Source organism: Osmerus mordax, chromosome 15 (genome assembly GCF_038355195.1).
Source record: "Osmerus mordax isolate fOsmMor3 chromosome 15, fOsmMor3.pri, whole genome shotgun sequence".
Taxonomy (NCBI): domain Eukaryota; kingdom Metazoa; phylum Chordata; class Actinopteri; order Osmeriformes; family Osmeridae; genus Osmerus; species Osmerus mordax.
In genome coordinates this window covers 13,972,452-13,992,485 of record NC_090064.1, presented here as the reverse complement: position 1 = coordinate 13,992,485, position 20,034 = coordinate 13,972,452, and the positions used below count along the sequence as shown (strand labels likewise).

Sequence of the window (20,034 nt, the reverse complement as noted above, 5' to 3'; positions counted from 1 at the left end):
GGTCCGCTCACCTATTGAAGGAGCCTGTCTCCCATTGGCAACATGTTGCGTCAGGTGGCTGAGCGGTTAGAGAATCGGGCTAGTAATCAGAAGGTCGCTGGTTCGATTCGTGTCAAATGACGTTGTGTCCTTGGGCAAGGCACTTCACCCTACTTGCTCTGGATAAGAGCGTCTGCTAAATGACTAAATGTAAATGTCAGTAGGTAAACACAGAGAAAGGGGTCGGATAGAGTGATTGGCACACAAACAAACCCACTGAGAAACATCTGGTTACCAAAGCATACACCCACCTTAGCAAGCACACATCGCTAGGAACACTCAAGACACCCCAGCCTCTATCGCTCGTGCAGTTTACACGCATCTACAATTTTCGACAGTTTTCAAGTCATTCTGCAGGCTCTTCCCAGGTGATACTCAAGCCAACCAGTTGACTGCCACTGCTCTTTCCCTCTGGGGCCTTCCTGGGTGCCATGCAGGCTTTAATAAGTGATGCGCACCCTCAGTGACCTGACCACATAATGGGCTTCACATCCTGTCTGGAGAGTCGTGCACGTGTGTGTATGTGTGTTGTGGATGTGCATGTCTTTCAGTGTCTGTCTGTAAAGTAGTCTTTTGGTGTGTCTTTGTGTCTGTTTATCCATGTGTTTGTGTGTGTGTGTTTGTGTGTGTGTGTGTGTGTGTGTGTAGGGTGCAGAGAGAGAGAGCTAGAGGGGCTGAGCCCCAGGGACGAAAAACCTGATCTCTCTATCTGAACAGGGCAGCTGTAGGAGGTTGTGGATGAGAACCCAGCCTCTGTAGAGAGAACCCAGCCTCTGTAGAGAGAACCCAGCCTCTGTAGAGAGGACCCAGCCTCTGTAGAGAGAACCCAGCCTCTGTAGAGAGGACCCAACCTCTGTAGAGAGGACCCAGCCTCTGTAGATAGAACCCAGCCTCTGTAGAGAGAACCCAGCCTCTGTAGAGAGAACCCAGCCTCTGTAGAGAGGACCCAGCCTCTGTAGAGAGAACCCAGCCTCTGTAGAGAGGACCCAGCCTCTGTAGAGAGGACCCAGCCTCTCAAAGGAGCTTATCTCTTATCGGGAGGCTTTCCCAAAGAGAGAGCGAGGGATGAGGGATGAAAATTGAAAGAGAAAATATAAGGTACTATTGAAGACACAGTGGAAGAGAAATGGTTGTTAAAAGTCCGTTGGCACAGTGCCCGTGGAGAAATAAATACATTCCCTTAATTCATTCCACTAATTTTCAGCCAGCAGGATCTATTGGTGAAATGCCCAATCAGACAAAGTACCTGCCGTTGTTGTTTCGATCCTACTGCGTTTAAATAGTACTCTGTAAAGTTGATTGATGTACAAATCAAACACACACGTAAAATACCCCCCACACACACACACATGCTCACACACACATTGTCTGCACTTGATTACATTTTCAGTGGAGGGTTGAAGCATTGAGTATCAGCACAATGGAGAACACTGTGATGTAATTATTTTCTGGTTAGATGCATAGTGACAGAGTGGTGTGACAGGGTTGATCTCAACAGGTAAATAACACAGCAGAAGCAAGGGAAATCAGACCACACCTGTCCGGACTTGACCCCACTCCACCTGATAGCCTGACATACTGTCCAAACTGCCAGTCCTGTACAAACAGTTTTGGCCAATTAACTGTGAGATGGAAAAGCAAGGCAAGCCTACAGAAATTGAGAACATTGAAAAATGCATGCCTGTGTCATACAAAACAAATGAGAAATTAATTTACCTCAGGAGAGGTAAATTCATCAAATGAACGTCAGGGATTTGATTGTGGACTAATGCAGAGGCTGTAATGGCGTTATGGGGGAGGTTTAGAAAGAGAAATAGGCTAGAGAGAAATAATGTTGCGCTAACTTCCCAACCAACATTTTCCACTCAATAAAAAAAGATTTTTTGCTAAAAATGATATAATATCTTCTTCTTCAGTCACCAGTACATTTCCGTTAGTTTTTGGACGAGGAAACCCCTGAGAAGACTGAAGAAACAGATCCAAGACACTTATAGTTCCACAGCACCTAAACTGTATGAAATATACTTTCATCGTTCTTCAGTTACCAAGAAGAGAGTTTCCCTCTCATGACCGTGCTGGCTGGTTGTGGTTTGCTGTCCAAATGATTAATCTTTCACATTATTTCACTAGGAAGAAAAGCACCGCTGCCTATGTGGGCCCAATTACAGAGTTGACAACAATATCAATGAAAAACATGACTTATATTACCCATAAATAAATAAGAAATGAAAAACATGTTGAATAATCAGCCTGTAGGATATTCCAAAGTTTTTGGTGTCAAACGTTGTAACTGGTATCTCAGCAGGGAGAAACACAACTGAACACATAAACATTAAAAAACATAGTTGACATGGTTGACAACATGGTTGACAACATAGTTAACACACAACACTCCTTTAAGCGTAAATTTCAATATGTTGGGTGGGTTGATGGCTGAGTGGTTAGGTAATCGGGCTATTAATCCAAAAGTTTCCGGTTCGATTCTGGCTGTGCAAAATGACATTGTGTCCTTGGGCAAGGCACTTCACCCTACTTGCCTCGGGGGGAATGTCCCTGTACTTACTGTAAGTCGCTCTGGATAAGAGTGTCTGCTAAATGACTAAATGTAATATCCAGAGACTTTCTTGTGTCGGTGTCTTGCAGATTCAGACAGTGCAGGTCTCTGCGTGGTCCAGCGGTTAAACCCTGCAGCGTGCACACAGGAAGTGCTGCCTCAGGTTTGTGGCACGACCCTAGAGAGAGGCACGGGGGGTCAGAACACTTGCCCAGGTCTTTTCACAGCAATTGGACAGAAGGGAATCCTCAGGATGTGTTTGCGCTGCTGTAAGCACTTGGGGCCCCTGGAGATGTGTGGTCTTCCAGCCGATGCTGAGGGTGGCCTTCTGCATGCCGGGATTTACATGATGATGAAGGTAAAGCAAAACCTTTCAAACTGGAGGTCATGGTGAGTTTAGAGGACGGTGATGATAAGATTTAGCTTCGTAAACAACACGGTAACAAAGTGTTCAATGATGCAGTCGTTCAGGTCAATCATGCCAGTTGTGCAGCTGTGAATTCTTAAAGCTGCATCAATGTCACATGCCCATCATCAATCTGTGTGTGTGTTTGTGTGTGTGTTTTCTCATAAAGCATGAAAATCATGTATCCAATTAGTGACCCATGCTCCAGAATAGGTTATCTGGACTGGCCCAGCTGGTAGAGGTCAGAGGTCACCAATCAATCAGGTTTATTCGTCCGCAGCTAAGAGACAGACCCTGAGGGCAGGAGCACTGGCCACGCATACCACACACACAAACACACACAAACACACAATCAAACACACGCACGCACACACACGTACACAAACAAACACTCTCACACACAGCGCCCACACCCACACACTCTGTTCTTGGGGTGTGTGCTGTTGTGTGTGTTGTTGAGAGGATCAAAGGGGAACAGGTGTGTGTGTGTGTTGGGATGGATGAGGGCTTGATGTGGAGCTGAAAGACAGCGTGTTCGGGTTTATTACCCAAGCAAGCTGGTAAGCTTGTTATGGTCAACTTTAGGGGACCTTGACATGACCCACGGCTAAAAATAGCCCTAGCAGACAAACAGGCTGGTGCCATGGCCTGTTTCCACCTTGTTATTGACAGCCTGGACCCCACTCCCATGAGATGACACACCAGTCACCCCCACATGCACACGCACACACTTTGTGACATAGATACGCAGTCTGCTGCTCCATGGTTGATGGCCCCATGTTCTCCTCATCACACTGGCCTCACATCCTTGCATTTCAGAGTTTCATAAATCACATCATGAGAGAGAGAGAGAGAGAGAGAGAGAGAGAGAGAGAGAGAGAGAGAGAGAGAGAGAGAGAGAGAGAGAGAGAGAGAGAGAGAGAGAGAGAGAGAGAGAGAGAGAGAGAGAGAGAGAGAGAGAGAGAGAGAGAGAGAGAGAGAGAGAGAGAGAGAGAGAGAGAGAGAGAATGTCACCCACCATTATGATTGTCTTCCATTTTCAGTGACATGAATGGGCAGTTCTCTCTCCCTCTCTCTCTCTCACACGCACACATACACCCCATAGTGACATACACACACACACAGACATAAATGCATGTGCAGCACACTCACATTATGTATTGTAATATAGGGCTGCCCTGAGCCTTAGAGGGAAAAGTCATGATGGAATATGTGTGATGAACAGGTCCAGCTGCTTGTTTCCCTCAGCGACTTCCCCCCTTCCCCCAAGAACACCTCACACCCGCCCACACACACACGCACACACAACACACACACTCACACTCACACACACAACACACCCGCACACACAACACACACACTCACACACACAACACACCCGCACACACAACACACTCACACACACAACACACCCGCACACACAACACACACACACACAACACACACACGCTTCTTTGTTTTGTAGTCTAACTCACATTCTATTTATAGAAAGGTGTCCTGCATCGATTGAATACTTATTATTATAATTTAACTCAAGGGTTCCACCCGGCCCCGCTTTCCCTTTCTGGAGCCGGATACTCACAGTAAATTACAGTCCCCCACCTCTCCACATACACACACACACACACACACACACACCCCGCCCCTGCACTCCCTCCCCACACTTAATGCCTCAGCAGCAGCAGCAGCAGTACATTGTGCATGCAGGTCAACACATCTGGTTAGCTTAAAGTTTCCTTCTGCCCTTTGTGGAGAAAATCACAGGGAATAAGATTGGGATGATTCGTACCACTTCCATTGCACATTATAAACACTTTTTATCTTGCTGCTGTCTAGAGTACCCAGATGTATCACACATCTAAGTTGTCAGCATGTTAGTCTGATCTGTAGTCCAAAATTTGTATTAGGAGGGTTTTTTTGTACAGATGGACAGTGCATGTTTTGTAAGCGTTTACCAAGCTTAACCACATCATGTGCTGAAAGCAGTTGGACTGTGTGTGTTGCGTGTGTGTGAACGCTTGTTAAAAAGAGGCCGATGCATGACTGAGTGGGTGTACTTTACGACAAATGGGAAAAGGGAAACACAGCAGACAGGAGAGGCACAGGAGCGAAGGTACGGCCCACTCCCTCAGATGGTTCTGACTGGGTAATGAGTGTGCACACACACACACACACACACACACTCAACCACACACATGAACACACACCATTCAAGGGAGTGTGAATCATATACTGCGTAGACACACACACACTTACGTGCATTACAAGGGGGAAATGCACAGGTACATTATAATGCCATGTCTATCCGGAGGCCATCAACAGCATGGTTGTGAAAAGAAACTGAAATCCAATCACATTCTAACCTCAAACAAACAGGAATCAAATGTTAATTGGGCCTATAAGCTATATTAATGACTCTGTCATAAAAACGAGCTTGGGCCAGTGTTTGACTGACTAGATTTGCCCAAGAAGTGTTACTTCAGCATGATTCTGAAATTGGGGTTGCTATAGTAACAGCCCACACACACATGCCCACATGATACTGGGAAATTAAAGATGCACAATCTCTCCCCCTCATAAAAAAAAAAAAAAAAAAGAGTTTTGTGGTCTTGGTAACCCACAGCGCATTGATAGAGTGGTTAAAAAAGTTAGCAATTAAAGACATTAGGCTGGTAAATCAAGTTAATCCTCCCACTCCAGTCCAGGGGTTGGTCTCAACTCCCAGAAGTGCGCATGCTGCTGTGGCATGGTGGAATACTAAACAGCAAACACACGTTAACGATCAGCCCACAGTGTGTCCACACAGCCTATCAGCCCACAGTGTGTCCACACAGCCTATCAGCCCACAGTGTGTCCACACAGCCTATCAGCCCACAGTGTGTCCACACAGCCTATCAGCCCACAGTGTGTCCACACAGCCTATCAGCCCACAGCGTGTCCACACAGCCTATCAGCCCACAGTGTGTCCACACAGCCTATCAGCCCACAGTGTGTCCACACAGCCTATCAGCCCACAGTGTGTCCACACAGCCTATCAGCCCACAGTGTGTCCACACAGCCTATCAGCCCACAGTGTGTCCACACAGCCTATCAGCCCACAGTGTGTCCACACAGCCTATTAGCCCACAGTGTGTCCACACAGCCTATCAGCCCACAGTGTGTCCACACAGCCTATCAGCCCACAGTGTGTCCACACAGCCTATCAGCCCACAGTGTGTCCACACAGCCTATCAGCCCACAGCGTGTCCACACAGCCTATCAGCCCACAGCGTGTCCACACAGCCTATCAGCCCACAGTGTGTCCACACAGCCTATCAGCCCACAGTGTGTCCACACAGCCTATCAGCCCACAGTGTGTCCACACAGCCTATCAGCCCACAGTGTGTCCACACAGCCTATCAGCCCACAGCGTGTCCACACAGCCTATCAGCCCACAGTGTGTCCACACAGCCTATCAGTCCACACAGGACCTGTGGTACTACTGCAAAGTACAGTGCACACTCCCTTGAAAGGTATATGTGTGTCTGTACAGTAAGTGTGTGTGTGAGTGTGTATATGTGTGTGTGTGTGTGTGTGTGTGGGGGGGGGGGGGGGCACTTCCTTCATAGGTCAATACCATCTGATTTAGTGGGACAGCACAGTACAGCAGAGTACACAGAACAACTTGAGAACTTTGTTGTTTTGTTATGTAATACAGGGATGGTTTATGGGTTACAATGTTTTTTTAATTAAATATATTCACAAAGAGATTCAGTGTTTGTTAAGTTAGCTCATTATTCCTGTATATTTTTTGAGTTATAGTTCTCATTGCACCCTAACATAAAAAATGTGACCTCGCCTTGTCACAGTCATTAGACAATGACATTTTGCCATGACAACCAGGTGAACGTAAAAAAAACCTAAGCCTTGGTGTTCAAGAGGACTGAGGGTCAGATGGCTGAGCGGTTAGGGAATCAGGCTATTAATCAGAAGGTTGCCGGTTCAATTCCAGGCCATGACAAATGACGTTGTGTCCTTGGGCAAGGCACTTCACCCTACTTGCCTTGGGGGGAACGTCCCTGTACTTACTGTAAGTCGCTCTGGATAAGAGTGTCTGCTAAATGACTAAGAAGACCACACAGTCACAATTCACGCTGCAGGACAGTGTTTTCTCTACCTAAAGTCATCTACTTTGTTTCCCACCATACATGTGAGGGTGTGTTCTTGTACCCACATCTTACGACCAACATGCACATCTGTACACTGAGGCTACGCTCAGTCGATGCACAGTTATTGATCTCTTGTCATTGGGGGGGAAGTACATGGCAGGTAAATCAATTACACACACACAGTGTATAATCAGGTTTCAAAAAAGCGCTTGGGTAAGGGGAATTGTTCCAAGTGACACACAAGCTATATGGGAAATATAATTTGTGTAATCAACACCTCTAATGTGAGCTGCTTGAGTGGAGAGAGAGAGAGAGAGAGAGAGAGACTGAGAGAGAAAGAGACTGAGAGAGAGAGAGAGAGAGAGAGAGAGAGAGAGAGATGGAGCTGCAGTTCCGATGTGTAGCGATTGAATGATAAAAGAAGAACATTATTGAATAGACGTGTTTATTAAATTGAGAGTGGAGACCAGAGAGTCTGCCTGACTCGTGGTCATCAGGTATGACAGGGTGTCAGTAGGTTGAGAGAACTACTTGAGTCTCTGTGGTATGGCCGGCTCGTCTCTTTGTGTACAGTGTGCAGCGCTTTCATAGGTCATAGGTCTCTCGCTCCTCTCTCTCTCTCTCTCCCTCTCTTGTTCCTTCAAGGAACAAGGTCAAGTCATCTTTTCACTTTCTATGGATCAGTTATCCTACTGTATTGTGGGTCAATGGCCAACAACTGGGCACTCACAAGCGTTTAGTTCCTGTGGTCCTGTAAAAGCCAGCTTTCAATAGGCTACGAACCCATTAGACCTTTTAAACCAAATCTTTATTATGTTTTCTCTTTTAATCACATACTTTCCTGACACAGTTGCTCTAGTGAGTCACAGATTACAAGCCTATGGATACTAAAACTGTACTAAAACTGGTTGACCTTTCCAGAGTGTGTGCGTTTTGTGTGTGTGTTTGTGAGAGAAAGAGAGAGGCATTCAGAGTTAGAGAGGGACAGAGTTGAAATTGTAAAATTACAGTATCATATTCTGAAACAAGCAACAGATAGAGATAGATATTTACTTATTTATTTTAGAATGGTACTGTTTCACACAGTAGGAGGAGACTAACTGTCAACACAGCATGAAAACAGTGAAACTCTGGACAACCCATCAATACATGAAAACAAAGCGCAAAACAGCAATGGATGCACTGATACTTAGATACATGCCATAATGTAGCATTTACACATCGCTGACTGCACTGTTACCTAACTTATTACAGACAAGGAATGTGTCTCGCGATTATGTTCCCTCTCGCTGACTATCGTCGGTTGTCCCCGAGCGGAGAACGAATATGTTCTGTGTAGACTGAGGTCTAGTTGATCCGACGCTCCCCTCGGTCATGAAGCCTACAGACCAATCAAATTAGATTTCACTTCAAGGCTGTGATGCAGCCAGCGCGCTCCGAGCCCCGCAACTCCTGCTGTAGTATACTGTGGGACGCTCCGCAGCTAGCCCCCACGGTACGCTTATCCCGTTCCTTCCCGTTGCTTTTACGCGCTTGACGTCTGAAGATAGAAATTCAGTGGCCCTTTCTCGCCGCACGCATCATCCATCGATGGAGGCAACACTCTGTCCGAGAGTCCTCCGCACCCTCGGCAAAGCTTCCTTTCTTCGTTGCTGAGGATTCTAAGAGGATAAAACATTTTCCTCGGTCAATTTCAAACAAAATGTGGGACAAACATCCAATAATTCAGCGCAGCGTCCACGGAGTGCTTGGGATAGTGGCTACCTGACTACTGTGGATCTCGGAGCTTTCTCTCTTTTCCCCATTGGAAAAAGAGGAGTTTGCATGCAAAAGGTGGTTTATTTCTGCAAGGTGAGACTCATACATTATATATAATTTACACTATTGTTATAGCTTTCTAAGGGTGCTACTTTATATGCAAAACGTGTGCTTTTAATAGGTGTAGGCTGGTAAGTGAAGATTGTTTGAGATCCATGTTGTCCATAGAGTAATAAGCCATTTAATTTGATAACATTGATTTGCGTCAGTATTGATTTATCTTGAATAATATATATATATATATATATAGGTGATCCAACAAGAAAGGTTGGTATCGACAAAATACCTAATAATTTAGCAAGTTTTTACAGCCGTAGCCGACAGATTAAATGCAACACGAGATAGTGAAATAACCCATAACATAGTGATGAAATTATGTGTTTTATGAGAAAATAAGCAAATGACTTAATTAAGTGACCGTTAAGGCAGCAGACATGACACATTTTAAGGAACTGCTATATAATAGGAAACTGTTGCATCTTAGGCAACACGCTCTGGAAGGTAGCCTATTTGCATGAATAATTGAAAATCAATTGAACAAAAATGCCATTTGATAACATTTGAAAGGACATGATGGAATATCAAACCATCGTTTTAACTGAGTGGACGAAACTTATTGGAAATTAGGTCCCATATCCATTTGGCCAGCTTAATAGCCATAATAGCTTCTTCGAACCCTAACCTTGAGCAGCTAGAAGAGAACGATATCGATTTAGATTGGATGTGGCAGCGAGATAATACAAGTGTAAACTGTAGGTAAATGCACTCTGAATGGAAAAATAAATTGAAAAAGATAAACTGCTTCCTTAACATTACATGAACCAAGCTCGAAATATCATGGTAAAACATAAAATGAGCTTCCCTGTAGATGGAATTTACTAAATAAATAAGCTACCATTAGCAACGTCCTGTTTCAGGGGAAAATGCCGAAAGGCGGTCTGCCAACTACATTGCAGATTTTAATCAGTATTTTTGTTCAGAACCAAACTAATGTTGCAAATTACAAATTGATATTACTTTGTTTCACAGCTCTCTAAATCAGTGGTTAATCTCATGATGTTCTTGAAGCAGAATAATAGTGGTAACAGGTGCACTTGTCAGCTAAGCACAAATGTTCTGCATGTATCTGTGAGGTGCACTGCATTAACTGTGCTGAGAGTGATATCATATCCCTTGTTGATATTATTACTAAACCTGATCAAGTGTTCTCCACAAGGTCTTAGCTTCATCTAAAAAACACATCTCTATTCTCTCTTTTCAGCCATGGAGGGACTTATCTAAGGAGGATCCAACATAATTAAGTTATTTAAGCATTTTTCTATTTTCTTCTTTTAGTTTCATTTCAAATCTTCTTGGGGTGAGCTTTCCCCCGTCCTTCAGTTCTCCATCACACTATGGCTGAGAAGGTTGGACCAGGAGGCCCAAAGCCCATCACCCCACGGACCACCCCTTCCCTGCCCCCAGAGCCCATCGATATCATCCGCACGAAAGCCCACTCGCGAAGGGTCCGTATCAACGTGGGGGGGTTGAACCACGAGGTGCTGTGGCGGACCCTGGACCGGCTCCCCAGGACACGCCTTGGCAAGCTCCGGGACTGCAACACCCACGAGTCCCTGATGGAAGTGTGCGACGACTACAGCCTGAACGAGAACGAGTACTTCTTCGACCGCCACCCCGGAGCCTTCACCTCCATCCTCAACTTCTACCGCACGGGCAAGCTGCACATGATGGAGGAGATGTGCGCGCTGTCGTTCGGCCAGGAGCTGGACTACTGGGGCATCGACGAGATCTACCTGGAGTCGTGCTGCCAGGCTCGCTACCACCAGAAGAAGGAGCAGATGAACGAGGAGCTGAGGAGAGAAGCGGAGACGCTGAGGGAGAGGGAGGGAGAGACGGAGTTTGATAACACCTGCTGCCCAGACAAGAGGAAGAAGCTGTGGGACCTCCTAGAGAAGCCCGGCTCCTCCGTGGCTGCAAAGGTCAGTGGGAGGCGAGATGTGCGACAAACAAAAAAAGACAAATCTGTATTTCCAATCAGCAGTGTTTCATCCCTAGAGGAACAGCACCTCCCCCTGTCTCTGTTTCCATGAACAGCAGAGCCATGTGAAAACATTCGACTTTTTCTATTCATGACAGAACAAAAATACAAAATGGTAGTGGTTGTGTGAAAGCTGAATGGATCGATAATATATTCACATCAGGTATTTTTAAGGCATTCTTTCAGTTTTTCATTCCCCTCCAAGGCAGCAATGGTGAAAGTTGGATTAGATACAGCAGACAACATAGGTCTCTGTGGGATTATTGGCTCTAGCAGTGGGGAAAAAGAGGGGATGAGTAAAGAAGTACAGGTTGAAGTGTCAGCTCTGATGTATATCTCAACAAGGAGCAGCAAGCATATTGGGTACAGTGGACTCAGAGAGTAGACATAGATAAATGAGCGAGGAGAGCTTTACGTCGAGGGGGAAGGTGTCGGAACTGACAAAAAGTTACAACCAGGGCAGTGAGGCAGTGTTCAGTACACCAGTTCCAGTGTTTGAATCTACTGTGTAGAGTTATGGAAGATGTAACGCTAGGGCAAGTCACGCTCTGACGTTTGACAGCAGGCTGTATCTCTACTCCGGGAGAAAAGAACATGTCGGTCTATGTCAGCGAGTGAAGGGTGAAGCTTCTGTCTTTGTTTGGGATCTTCCTCTTCACTCTGACAGTAAATACACTGGCAAGGGATGGCAGACAGGTAGACCCAAGTCTGAAACATAGAAGATAACGTTCTTCTAAACTCATAATGTTTTTTTTTTACCATACAAGCACTGGACTTGTGTTCTCTGGGGGGTTTAAGCATTGTTAGCGATGTGAGTGATGTAGGCCTCATCATCGCTTTGTTCCCTCTCACAAGGTGACTCTGCTGGCTTTGGGTATCCCCATGGGTTTGGTTATCGCCATGATGCGATAATACCACGGTAACCGTGGTAACCAGCTGGCCCACGTCGAGTTGGGTCTACAGCCCGGGTTCCTCTTGTTTGCCCCCTCCGTCCCAGTGATCCATTAGGCAGGCTGGCCTTGGTGAAATCCAATCACGGGTAATTTACGGTGTGTCTTCAGAGTACTGCTTCCATCTCTGAACTTGGGCTCGTATTTCACGTCCCAGGGAGAGGGGTCATAAACACATTGTCCTGCTGTGCGACGGAGGGACAGACGCAAGGCTAGCCCCCGACCAGGAAGGGAAGAATGACTTTGTGCTATCTGAGGACAGTTGACGACCACTGTGTTCGAAGGGCACGGGAGCCACATCATTGTGGTCACCCTCTCCCCCCCCCCCCCCCCCCCCCCCCACCCTCCCCCCCCCCAACCCTCCCCCCCCCCCCCCCAAAGCAACGTCATCTGTCTTGTGAGGGAGGCTTTCCCATAGCCGGGACAGGTCGGGAATCACATGCGATTTGATTTCAGCCCCCGGAGCCTCTGGTCTTATTTATGACGCAGGCCTTTGGAGGGAAAACAGCAGAAAGATGGTAATGACGCTGCCTGCACTATGCATCAAACTGGCACACAGGCTCACCGTAGCACCAGGCTCCCAGCACATACACTGTCACTTCCACTGTGCTCCCTCTTCCTTCACTGTCTCAGTTATGCCTTGATAAGCTCTGCACAGTCAGACAGCATTTTCTAAATGAAATGGTAATTTGCTTCTTGTGAGGATCCACCTTAGCTCAGGGAAAGCATTCATATCCAACCAGAGAAGATTTATTTCACATCTATCAGATAAGATACGTGTCTGCCAGGACTTCCTTTAAATACACCTCCTCTGGCATGTGGAGAGTAATTTAATATGCCTTGATGCCTGTGATATTTACCGTGATTTAAATCAGCAATTGATCTTCTGTCCAGAGGTGTCTGAATGTTGCTGACCTGTTCATTATACGGTTGAGGGAAGCCTGTGCAACTTCACAGGGAAATCCCTCGAAAATCAAATTACATTGACATTCTGTTGAGTGCTACTGAAGGGGATCTTGAACGTGACTCTAATGGCCAACCTGGAGGCCTGTGATCATATCCAGGGTTAAGTGCTCAACTGAGAACACATCTAGAAAGGAACTCTTCTCCAGGCATGCAGGCAGGCAGTCTGTTGTCGGGGAAGCCTCTTCCAGTACGGACACTGACCCCTGTCCAAGAGAATGTCATTACCAGTCGCTTACACACCCCAGTGCTTTCATAGGATGTAACCCCAACCTTTTTTCAAATTCATCACACACTCTGTCTTTCTTTCTTTCTCTCTTTCTGTCTTCCTCTGTCTTTTCTCTCTCTCTCTCTCTCTCTCTCTCTCTCTCTCTCTCTCTCTCTCTCTCTCTCTCTCTCTCTCTCGATCTCTCGCTCGATCTCTCGTGCTCTCTCGCACGCTCTCTCTCTCTCACACTCTCTCTCTCTGTTCCCACTGTGGTGTTAGGTTGCTCAGGGGATTGTAGATATTAGATCCCTTTGCATACTTATTTGCGACACCTCTCTCCACGTAAACAAAGGTTTAGTATGTGAAGTCCGATATTTACAGCCAATGAAGCTAGTATTACAAGCATCAACAATATCAATAACAAACTCGGAAAGTGTGCAGGGATAGTCTTGGACAGAAACAAAAAGTGGAATAAGAATAGATCAAAACATGAAAGACTTGAGGGTTTCAATTAACATATGGATGAAGAAAGGGATAGAGAGGGGTTCTGGAGAGGGTGCCTGTCAGTAAAGTAAGCAGGAGCAAATATCAAGAGAATGAGGGAATACAGAAGGATTGAGAGACAGCAATTTTAGTGATGCCTCAGCATGGCCTGGTCTTTGCAAACCTATCTGTTGAATAATGAATGTCATGGTCAAAATAGGAAGGATATTCTCTAATGCAGGGTCCCCACTGAGTTTCAGTATGGTACTCAGCTGTAGTGCTGCCTCACTGTTTACGGAGGGAGAGAGAGAGAGAGAGAGAGAGAGAGAGAGAGAGAGAGAGAGAGAGAATGAGAGAGGGGTTAGGATTGGGGCTTGCTGTTCTACCTGGTGAAAGAGAGCAGTACACAGGCCTATAAATAGTCTCTCTAATATAGCATCAATCTGAGGTATGTTCAGTAGTTGCAATGCTGGCTGACACAGGTGAACTTACGAGTAGGAGATGCATGTCCTTACAAGCCTTGTGTCCTGACACAAGAACAACCAAAAACTAATCTCTGCACATCAGGCTGAAAATACAAACATCATTAGTGAATTTTTATGTCAGCAGAGTCCAAACAATAGAAGTGTAGTCTCCTCTTCACAGATGTCATGAAAAAACAAACTGGCAGCTTTACAGTGAAATCTGTCGAGCTTTATGTTGTGAAATTGCAGAGGCACTGGACTTGTGTTGTGTGAGTTGGTTGGCTCAAGGGTTAAAGGGATATTGCTGAACAGCTGGGAAGCGTCTCCCTCCAGAAAATTAAAACCTGCCCCTCGCGGCGGGATCTCATCTCTACTGTCTGAGTCTCCAACAGCTTAACCACAGCTTGGACAACACAATATCATGTCCCGCTAAATTATACAAGACAAACGGCTGCATCATCATTTAAATCTCGAACGCTTGGTCCTCACAAGATGTCCTCCGCAGGATGCGTCTTGTCCGCTGTTCCATACGTATCCGTGTATGCCAACCGTGATTGCAGAAATGAACCTTGAGGCCCACGTTGCCCCAGACAGGGAGCAATGCACCGGAGCTCTGGGGATGAGTCATGCCAGTGGCTGTAAACATGATACATGTACGTCAACAGCAAGCAACGTCCTACATTTACGGGATTGTTTTCAGCGGTTGGACCTTGTCCACTTCATTTAATATCAAAGATACACCTCTTTTAGCTTCCAGAACACTACAGACACCACACACTTGTTTAAAGCTATTAATTTGAGGATTTATTGATGAACCTGTGATTGTAGAACTGTGTAATAGCCTGTTGGTTTATGCATACGTGTCTATCTGACCTGAACGATAGTATTATTTGTCTGAGAAGAGAATTTTTTTGATGAGACGCCGTTTTTAGTGTTTATTTATGTGTGCTTTTGGAAAATGAATGATGTTCGAAAAACGAGCCGTAAATATTCTGGCATCACCTCGTGCCCACCCATTGGTGATTTAGTGAGAGGCTCAGAATGAACCTACCTGAGTTAGGACCATGTTTCCCACGTTGTAAATTCATATTATGACTTGCAGCATCGATACTTACCAAGTGCTCTGGTGGATCGTTTGGAACAGCAATATACAGTCTCAACACTTGAGACTTGAAATGTATTTGAGAAAGTTTACACGCTGTACAAAAGCTGTGGCGAGCAGGTTAGAGCTGGAATTCTCAGAAGTTGTGTTATTCAACAAGAAGTTTCAGTTTATTGGTCTCTTTTCTTATTTGAACCCCTACGAACCCATCTGAGCAATTCAGAAGCTCTCAGGGAGATCAATGACTCCCCTCCCAGACATCTCAAGTAGCGTTTTCTTTTCTCCACACATGAGCAATGTCCAGATCTGTATTTGGTCTTAATGTGGATCTGAACCATTACTCTCCTCTTTATCTAATAAGCTGCTCTAAGTGGGTATGCCCAGGCTTGGGAGCAGCCACACAGTCACTGCTGCTATTTTGCCCTCCCACGCTTCGGGCATAGAGAAAGGAAGCAGTCAAAGTCTGTCGGCTCCAGATAGATGATGATCGTGTCTGGTGTAGCATTGGCTGTGCACTACAACAAGCATCGGTGCAAACCCAGTGTTTCTCTTGCACACACATGTCATGTAATATCTAATCAGTCTGAATACATAAATGTTTGAACAATTGGATGGATGTGTCATCTTCAGGACTGGATGCTGACTGGTTTTTTACATGTTTGGATGGGGTAAAAGGCTCTCATTGTGTTGATGGGTGTGTGTGCTTATGTGTGTGGTCCTGTATTAGAGAGAGAGAGAAAGGGCTTCAGTCAGCAAGTCAATGCCTCTCTCTCTCTCTCTCTCTCTCTCTCTCTCTCTCTCCATCTGAGTCTGGCCCATGAAGCAGGTGTACCCGACTTTCATTACTATCCTTTCATCTCTGCATGAATTGTGGTCTGTCCTTAGAAGGCTCGATCGATAGGCATCGGCATTTTTGAGAGAAGCCTTTCAGCTTGTTGCGCAAATGGATTCTTAGCTACTTCACTTTTGCTTATGTCGTGAAAGCCCTGGCTGTCTGTACCACTCTGGCCTGGAATTTTGTTTTCCTGAATGGGCATTTGACTGTGTTTGTGGTTCTGTTATCATGTATTACAAGTCTTTTTTTCTGAGATGTATGCTTTCCTAAACCCATGCTCTCCCATAAACTCACCCAGGTCTTATTCAACCGCTTTTTATAATAATTGCTATGAAGTTTACGAATGAAACAAACCCTATATACCCCACAAAACCCTATGCCTCCCTGTATATTAGATCTAGTGCCTTAGTGCCTTTATCCGGTATTACACCAGGCCAGCTAGTGATTCAGGTAGAGTACACCTTCTCCCATCCTTCAGTTCCTGGCTTACGTAACCCTTTCCACTGGGGCCATCTAATCAGCACAGCCTTGCATTTAGGCAGCACCTCCCAAATCCTCTTTAACCCTGCATTGATAATCAGATAAGAGAGAACCTGCTAGATTATGAGTGCCATGAGTTCTTACAGCCTTGCACTGGCCTCACTGGAGCTTCTATCAGCTGGATGTTCCCTACCTGCAGGACACATCCTCCCCTCCCACCTTCCCCTCCTCTCCACGGACACTGGCCATGTCTTTATCACAGTGGATGGGATTAGTAATTTAAAGTTAGACCTGGTCCTTGTTGTGGTCATGTGTCCCTCTCTATCAGGCTAGTTATATGACAGGCATCATGGAAACATTAGGGGGATGCAGATTATAGGTTTATCTATATTGTTAGTGCACTTCCTGGGCCCACTGTCAGCAATATGCTGTGGTCCGTGAGTGAATATTGTAAAGTCGGCACTTTACTTCAAATGACTTTCAGAGAGATTTCGTTTTGGAAATGACCAACTTTTAAGACCTCATATAATTTTCATAGAGTCTTTTGTTGTGATGAGCAGAGCAGGGGGGGGGAGTCTAGACAGGAATAGAAATACAAATGACTACACTGTTTAATCAGCTGAAACCTTTTTTAATGTACAGTAGATGAAAATTGCGCTATGAATGGTGGAGGTTAGATTATCCCCTGGGCTTAAGGCTGAATATATCTCATTTGCGGTTTAAAGTACAGGTAGCTCAGGGTCACTTCTCCATAGAGCCGGAGTTAGGACAGGCAGACACTATTGATCACACTAAGGTGATGTCTCAGAGCGTCACCCCAGGGTCACGTTCCCACAGTCAGGCAAGACATAGTTCTGGAAGGCAACACAATAGAGAACTGTTCAAGCGGATGACCCTGAGAAATTGACCTTAAAAAAAAAAAAAGCCTCTTGCTTGTTTCTGGTTAATTCTCGAATACCCGTTGATCTGTGGGTTTGGAAAATGGAAAGCTGGGCATCCTTTCACTGTCTCCTCCCTGTCTCCTCTAACTCTCTCCTCCCTGCCTCCTTTAACTCTCTCCTCTCTCCTCCCTGTCTCCTCTAAGTCTCTCCTCCCTGTCTCCTCTAACTCTCTCCTCCCTGCCTTCTTTAACTCTCTCCTCCCTGTCTCCTCTAACTCTCTCCTCTCCTCTCTGTCTCCTCTAACTCTCTCCTCCTGTCTCCTCTAACTCTCTCCTCCATGTCTCCTCTAACTCTCTCCTCTCTCCTCCCTGTTTCCTCTCACTCTCTCCTTTCTGTCTCCACTAACTCTCTCCTCTCCTCTCTGTCTCCTCTAACTCTCTCCTCCCTGTCTCCTCTAACTCTCTCCTCCCTGTCTCCTCTAACTCTCTCCTCTCTCCTCCCTGTCTCCTCTAACTCTCTCCTCTCCTCTCTGTCTCCTCTAACTCTCTCCTCCCTGTCTCCTCTAACTCTCTCCTCTCTCCTCCCTGTCTCTTTGTCACGCTCAGTTCTATTTTGCTTCTCCATCTCCCATGGGGCCTTGCATGCCAAGGAGCTCCAGCCCTGGTGCAGCTCCCTGGCCCTGATGTGGACACTACTGGCCTGGCCTGGGGACATGTCGTGCTGGACCTCACACAGTCTGACGCATGGGTAGTAGACATTGCAGACTAGAATCACAAGGCATGGCTAATGCTGATTTGGTTATCCTCGCCATTTAGGGGACTCAGAGGGGTTTTGACGGAAGCTGATGGGTGAAGAGAAGGAGGAGGCCTGGATGACTTTAAGCCGTGACAGAGCTGCAACAAGATGGAATTTGAGGCACACTTTCCTTAAGCCGTTTCGAATGATTGCAAATAATGCATTTGGAATGATTTCAAATCCAACAGTGTGCCAACAACTTCTGCAAAAATACAGTTTTGGGGGATGTTATATATACACAAGCATCGCTTCCTCTCCCCCTCTCTTCCCTCACCCTAGCCATCCTCTGTTACGAAGAGAGAGAGGGGGAAGGGAAGGGTGGTGGGTGGGTGGGTGGTAGAGAGTCATCATTCTTAACACTGTGAACACCAGGTCTCCATTACACGCCTCACTAAACCCCCCTCACCCACACACTATCCCAGCAGACATGCACACACACACTCTCTCTCTTTCTCTCTCTCTCTTTCTCTCTCGCTCTGTCTCTCTCTCTCTCTCTGTCCTTCTATCTTTGTCTCACATACTTTCAATCACACTCAAATCCCCTCTCTGTCTTACCCTGCCTTCACGCACACACTCACATTCAAACACACACATATACACACCTTTCTATCTGACAGCCTTCAATGACTGCTGACCCAGGAAGGTTTTCCTAAGGTGCCACAACACTGTTAGTCACACTGTGCATCTCTCCATCTCTCCATCTTCCTCTTTTTCTTTGTATGTGTATACCTCTCTCACCTTTCCGTCTTTCCGCCTTTCTGCCATTCCCCTTTCACTCTACATCACCCACCCTATCTATGACTGCATTCATCTGAATCTCCCTTTATCATTCCTCTTTCATCTCTCTTTCCTCCCCTTGGACCCCCCCCCCCCACCCCCCCCGCTCTTTTTATTCTCATGTCTTCAGTTGCTCGAGGTAAAGGATGAAATTGACGTTGTACATCAGCCTGTGACACAGGAAGTGTATGGCCACTCTTTGGCAGCTATATTTGGCTCACGGTCAATCATGTTTGGGATTCAGCAGCACACCACCGCTGCGATCCTTCAGGTGCACCGACTCTCTTCCTCCAGTAACACTTCCTGAAAGAGCCGGCGCAGGCCACAGAGTTTGCGGCACAAAATGCAACAACACATGGTGGCCCGAGAGGGTCACATTAACGACGTGAAAACACAGACACCTTGACAAATAGTCTCCTAAAAAATCCATACATGTTTATACCAACAATGAAAAAAACTGGTCATTTTTCTTCTTCATGGACCGATTTTGTGCACGTCAGTCTTGAGGAGGTCAGGAGCCGGGGGGGGAGGAAAACAAATAAGAAATCAAGTTAATTTATCTCGTTTCCGCGGAAATGCCGTGTTTGCATAGTTTCCATGGAGATGGTGTTGTACCATGATGACTTATCTTACCCAGTGCTATTCATCTCCAGGCAGGCTGTGAGAGAGAGACCAGCTGGTTCCTCACCCCCACGATCAGCCCTGATGCAAATGGAGAGAGAAACACACTTGAACCTCCTCCTAACAGAGATCCAGCGTCCTCTGTCGTCTCTCGCGCGGCTCCGCGCGGAGGGAACGGAGAGTGACTAGGGGCGATGTCTTCAGCGTCCGGGCCTGGCTCGCTTTCTCTCCGCGGCCTGCGTCTTCTCCCGGGCGTTCTGTTTGTGTCGACAACGCCGAGGCACTCTCACATCCGAGTCGTTGAGTCTCGCCCTCGGCGGTGGAAGCGCTCCTCGTTACCTTGACGGCGGCCGCGTGTGTCGTCTGCGTCGTGGGCTCCGTGGAGACGCGAGGGAAAAATAATTCATGACCGTCCTCAGAAGAGAGGGTTTTTTATTTTGTCACAGCACACAGGGCCGCTTGAACGAGGCCA

The 20,034-nt window shown here is 46.3% G+C and overlaps 1 protein-coding gene across 1 annotated transcript in view; it reads left to right on the top strand.

The window, feature by feature from the left end:
* The first annotated feature begins 10,359 nt into the window (after positions 1–10,359).
* The window catches only part of LOC136957804 (potassium voltage-gated channel subfamily B member 2-like), a 66,263-nt gene continuing 56,588 nt past the window's right edge, over positions 10,360–20,034 (top strand). The window contains exon 1 of the mRNA XM_067251997.1: positions 10,360–10,944. Within this exon, the coding sequence (XP_067108098.1) occupies positions 10,360–10,944 (585 nt within the window). The remainder of the gene's footprint in view (positions 10,945–20,034) is intronic.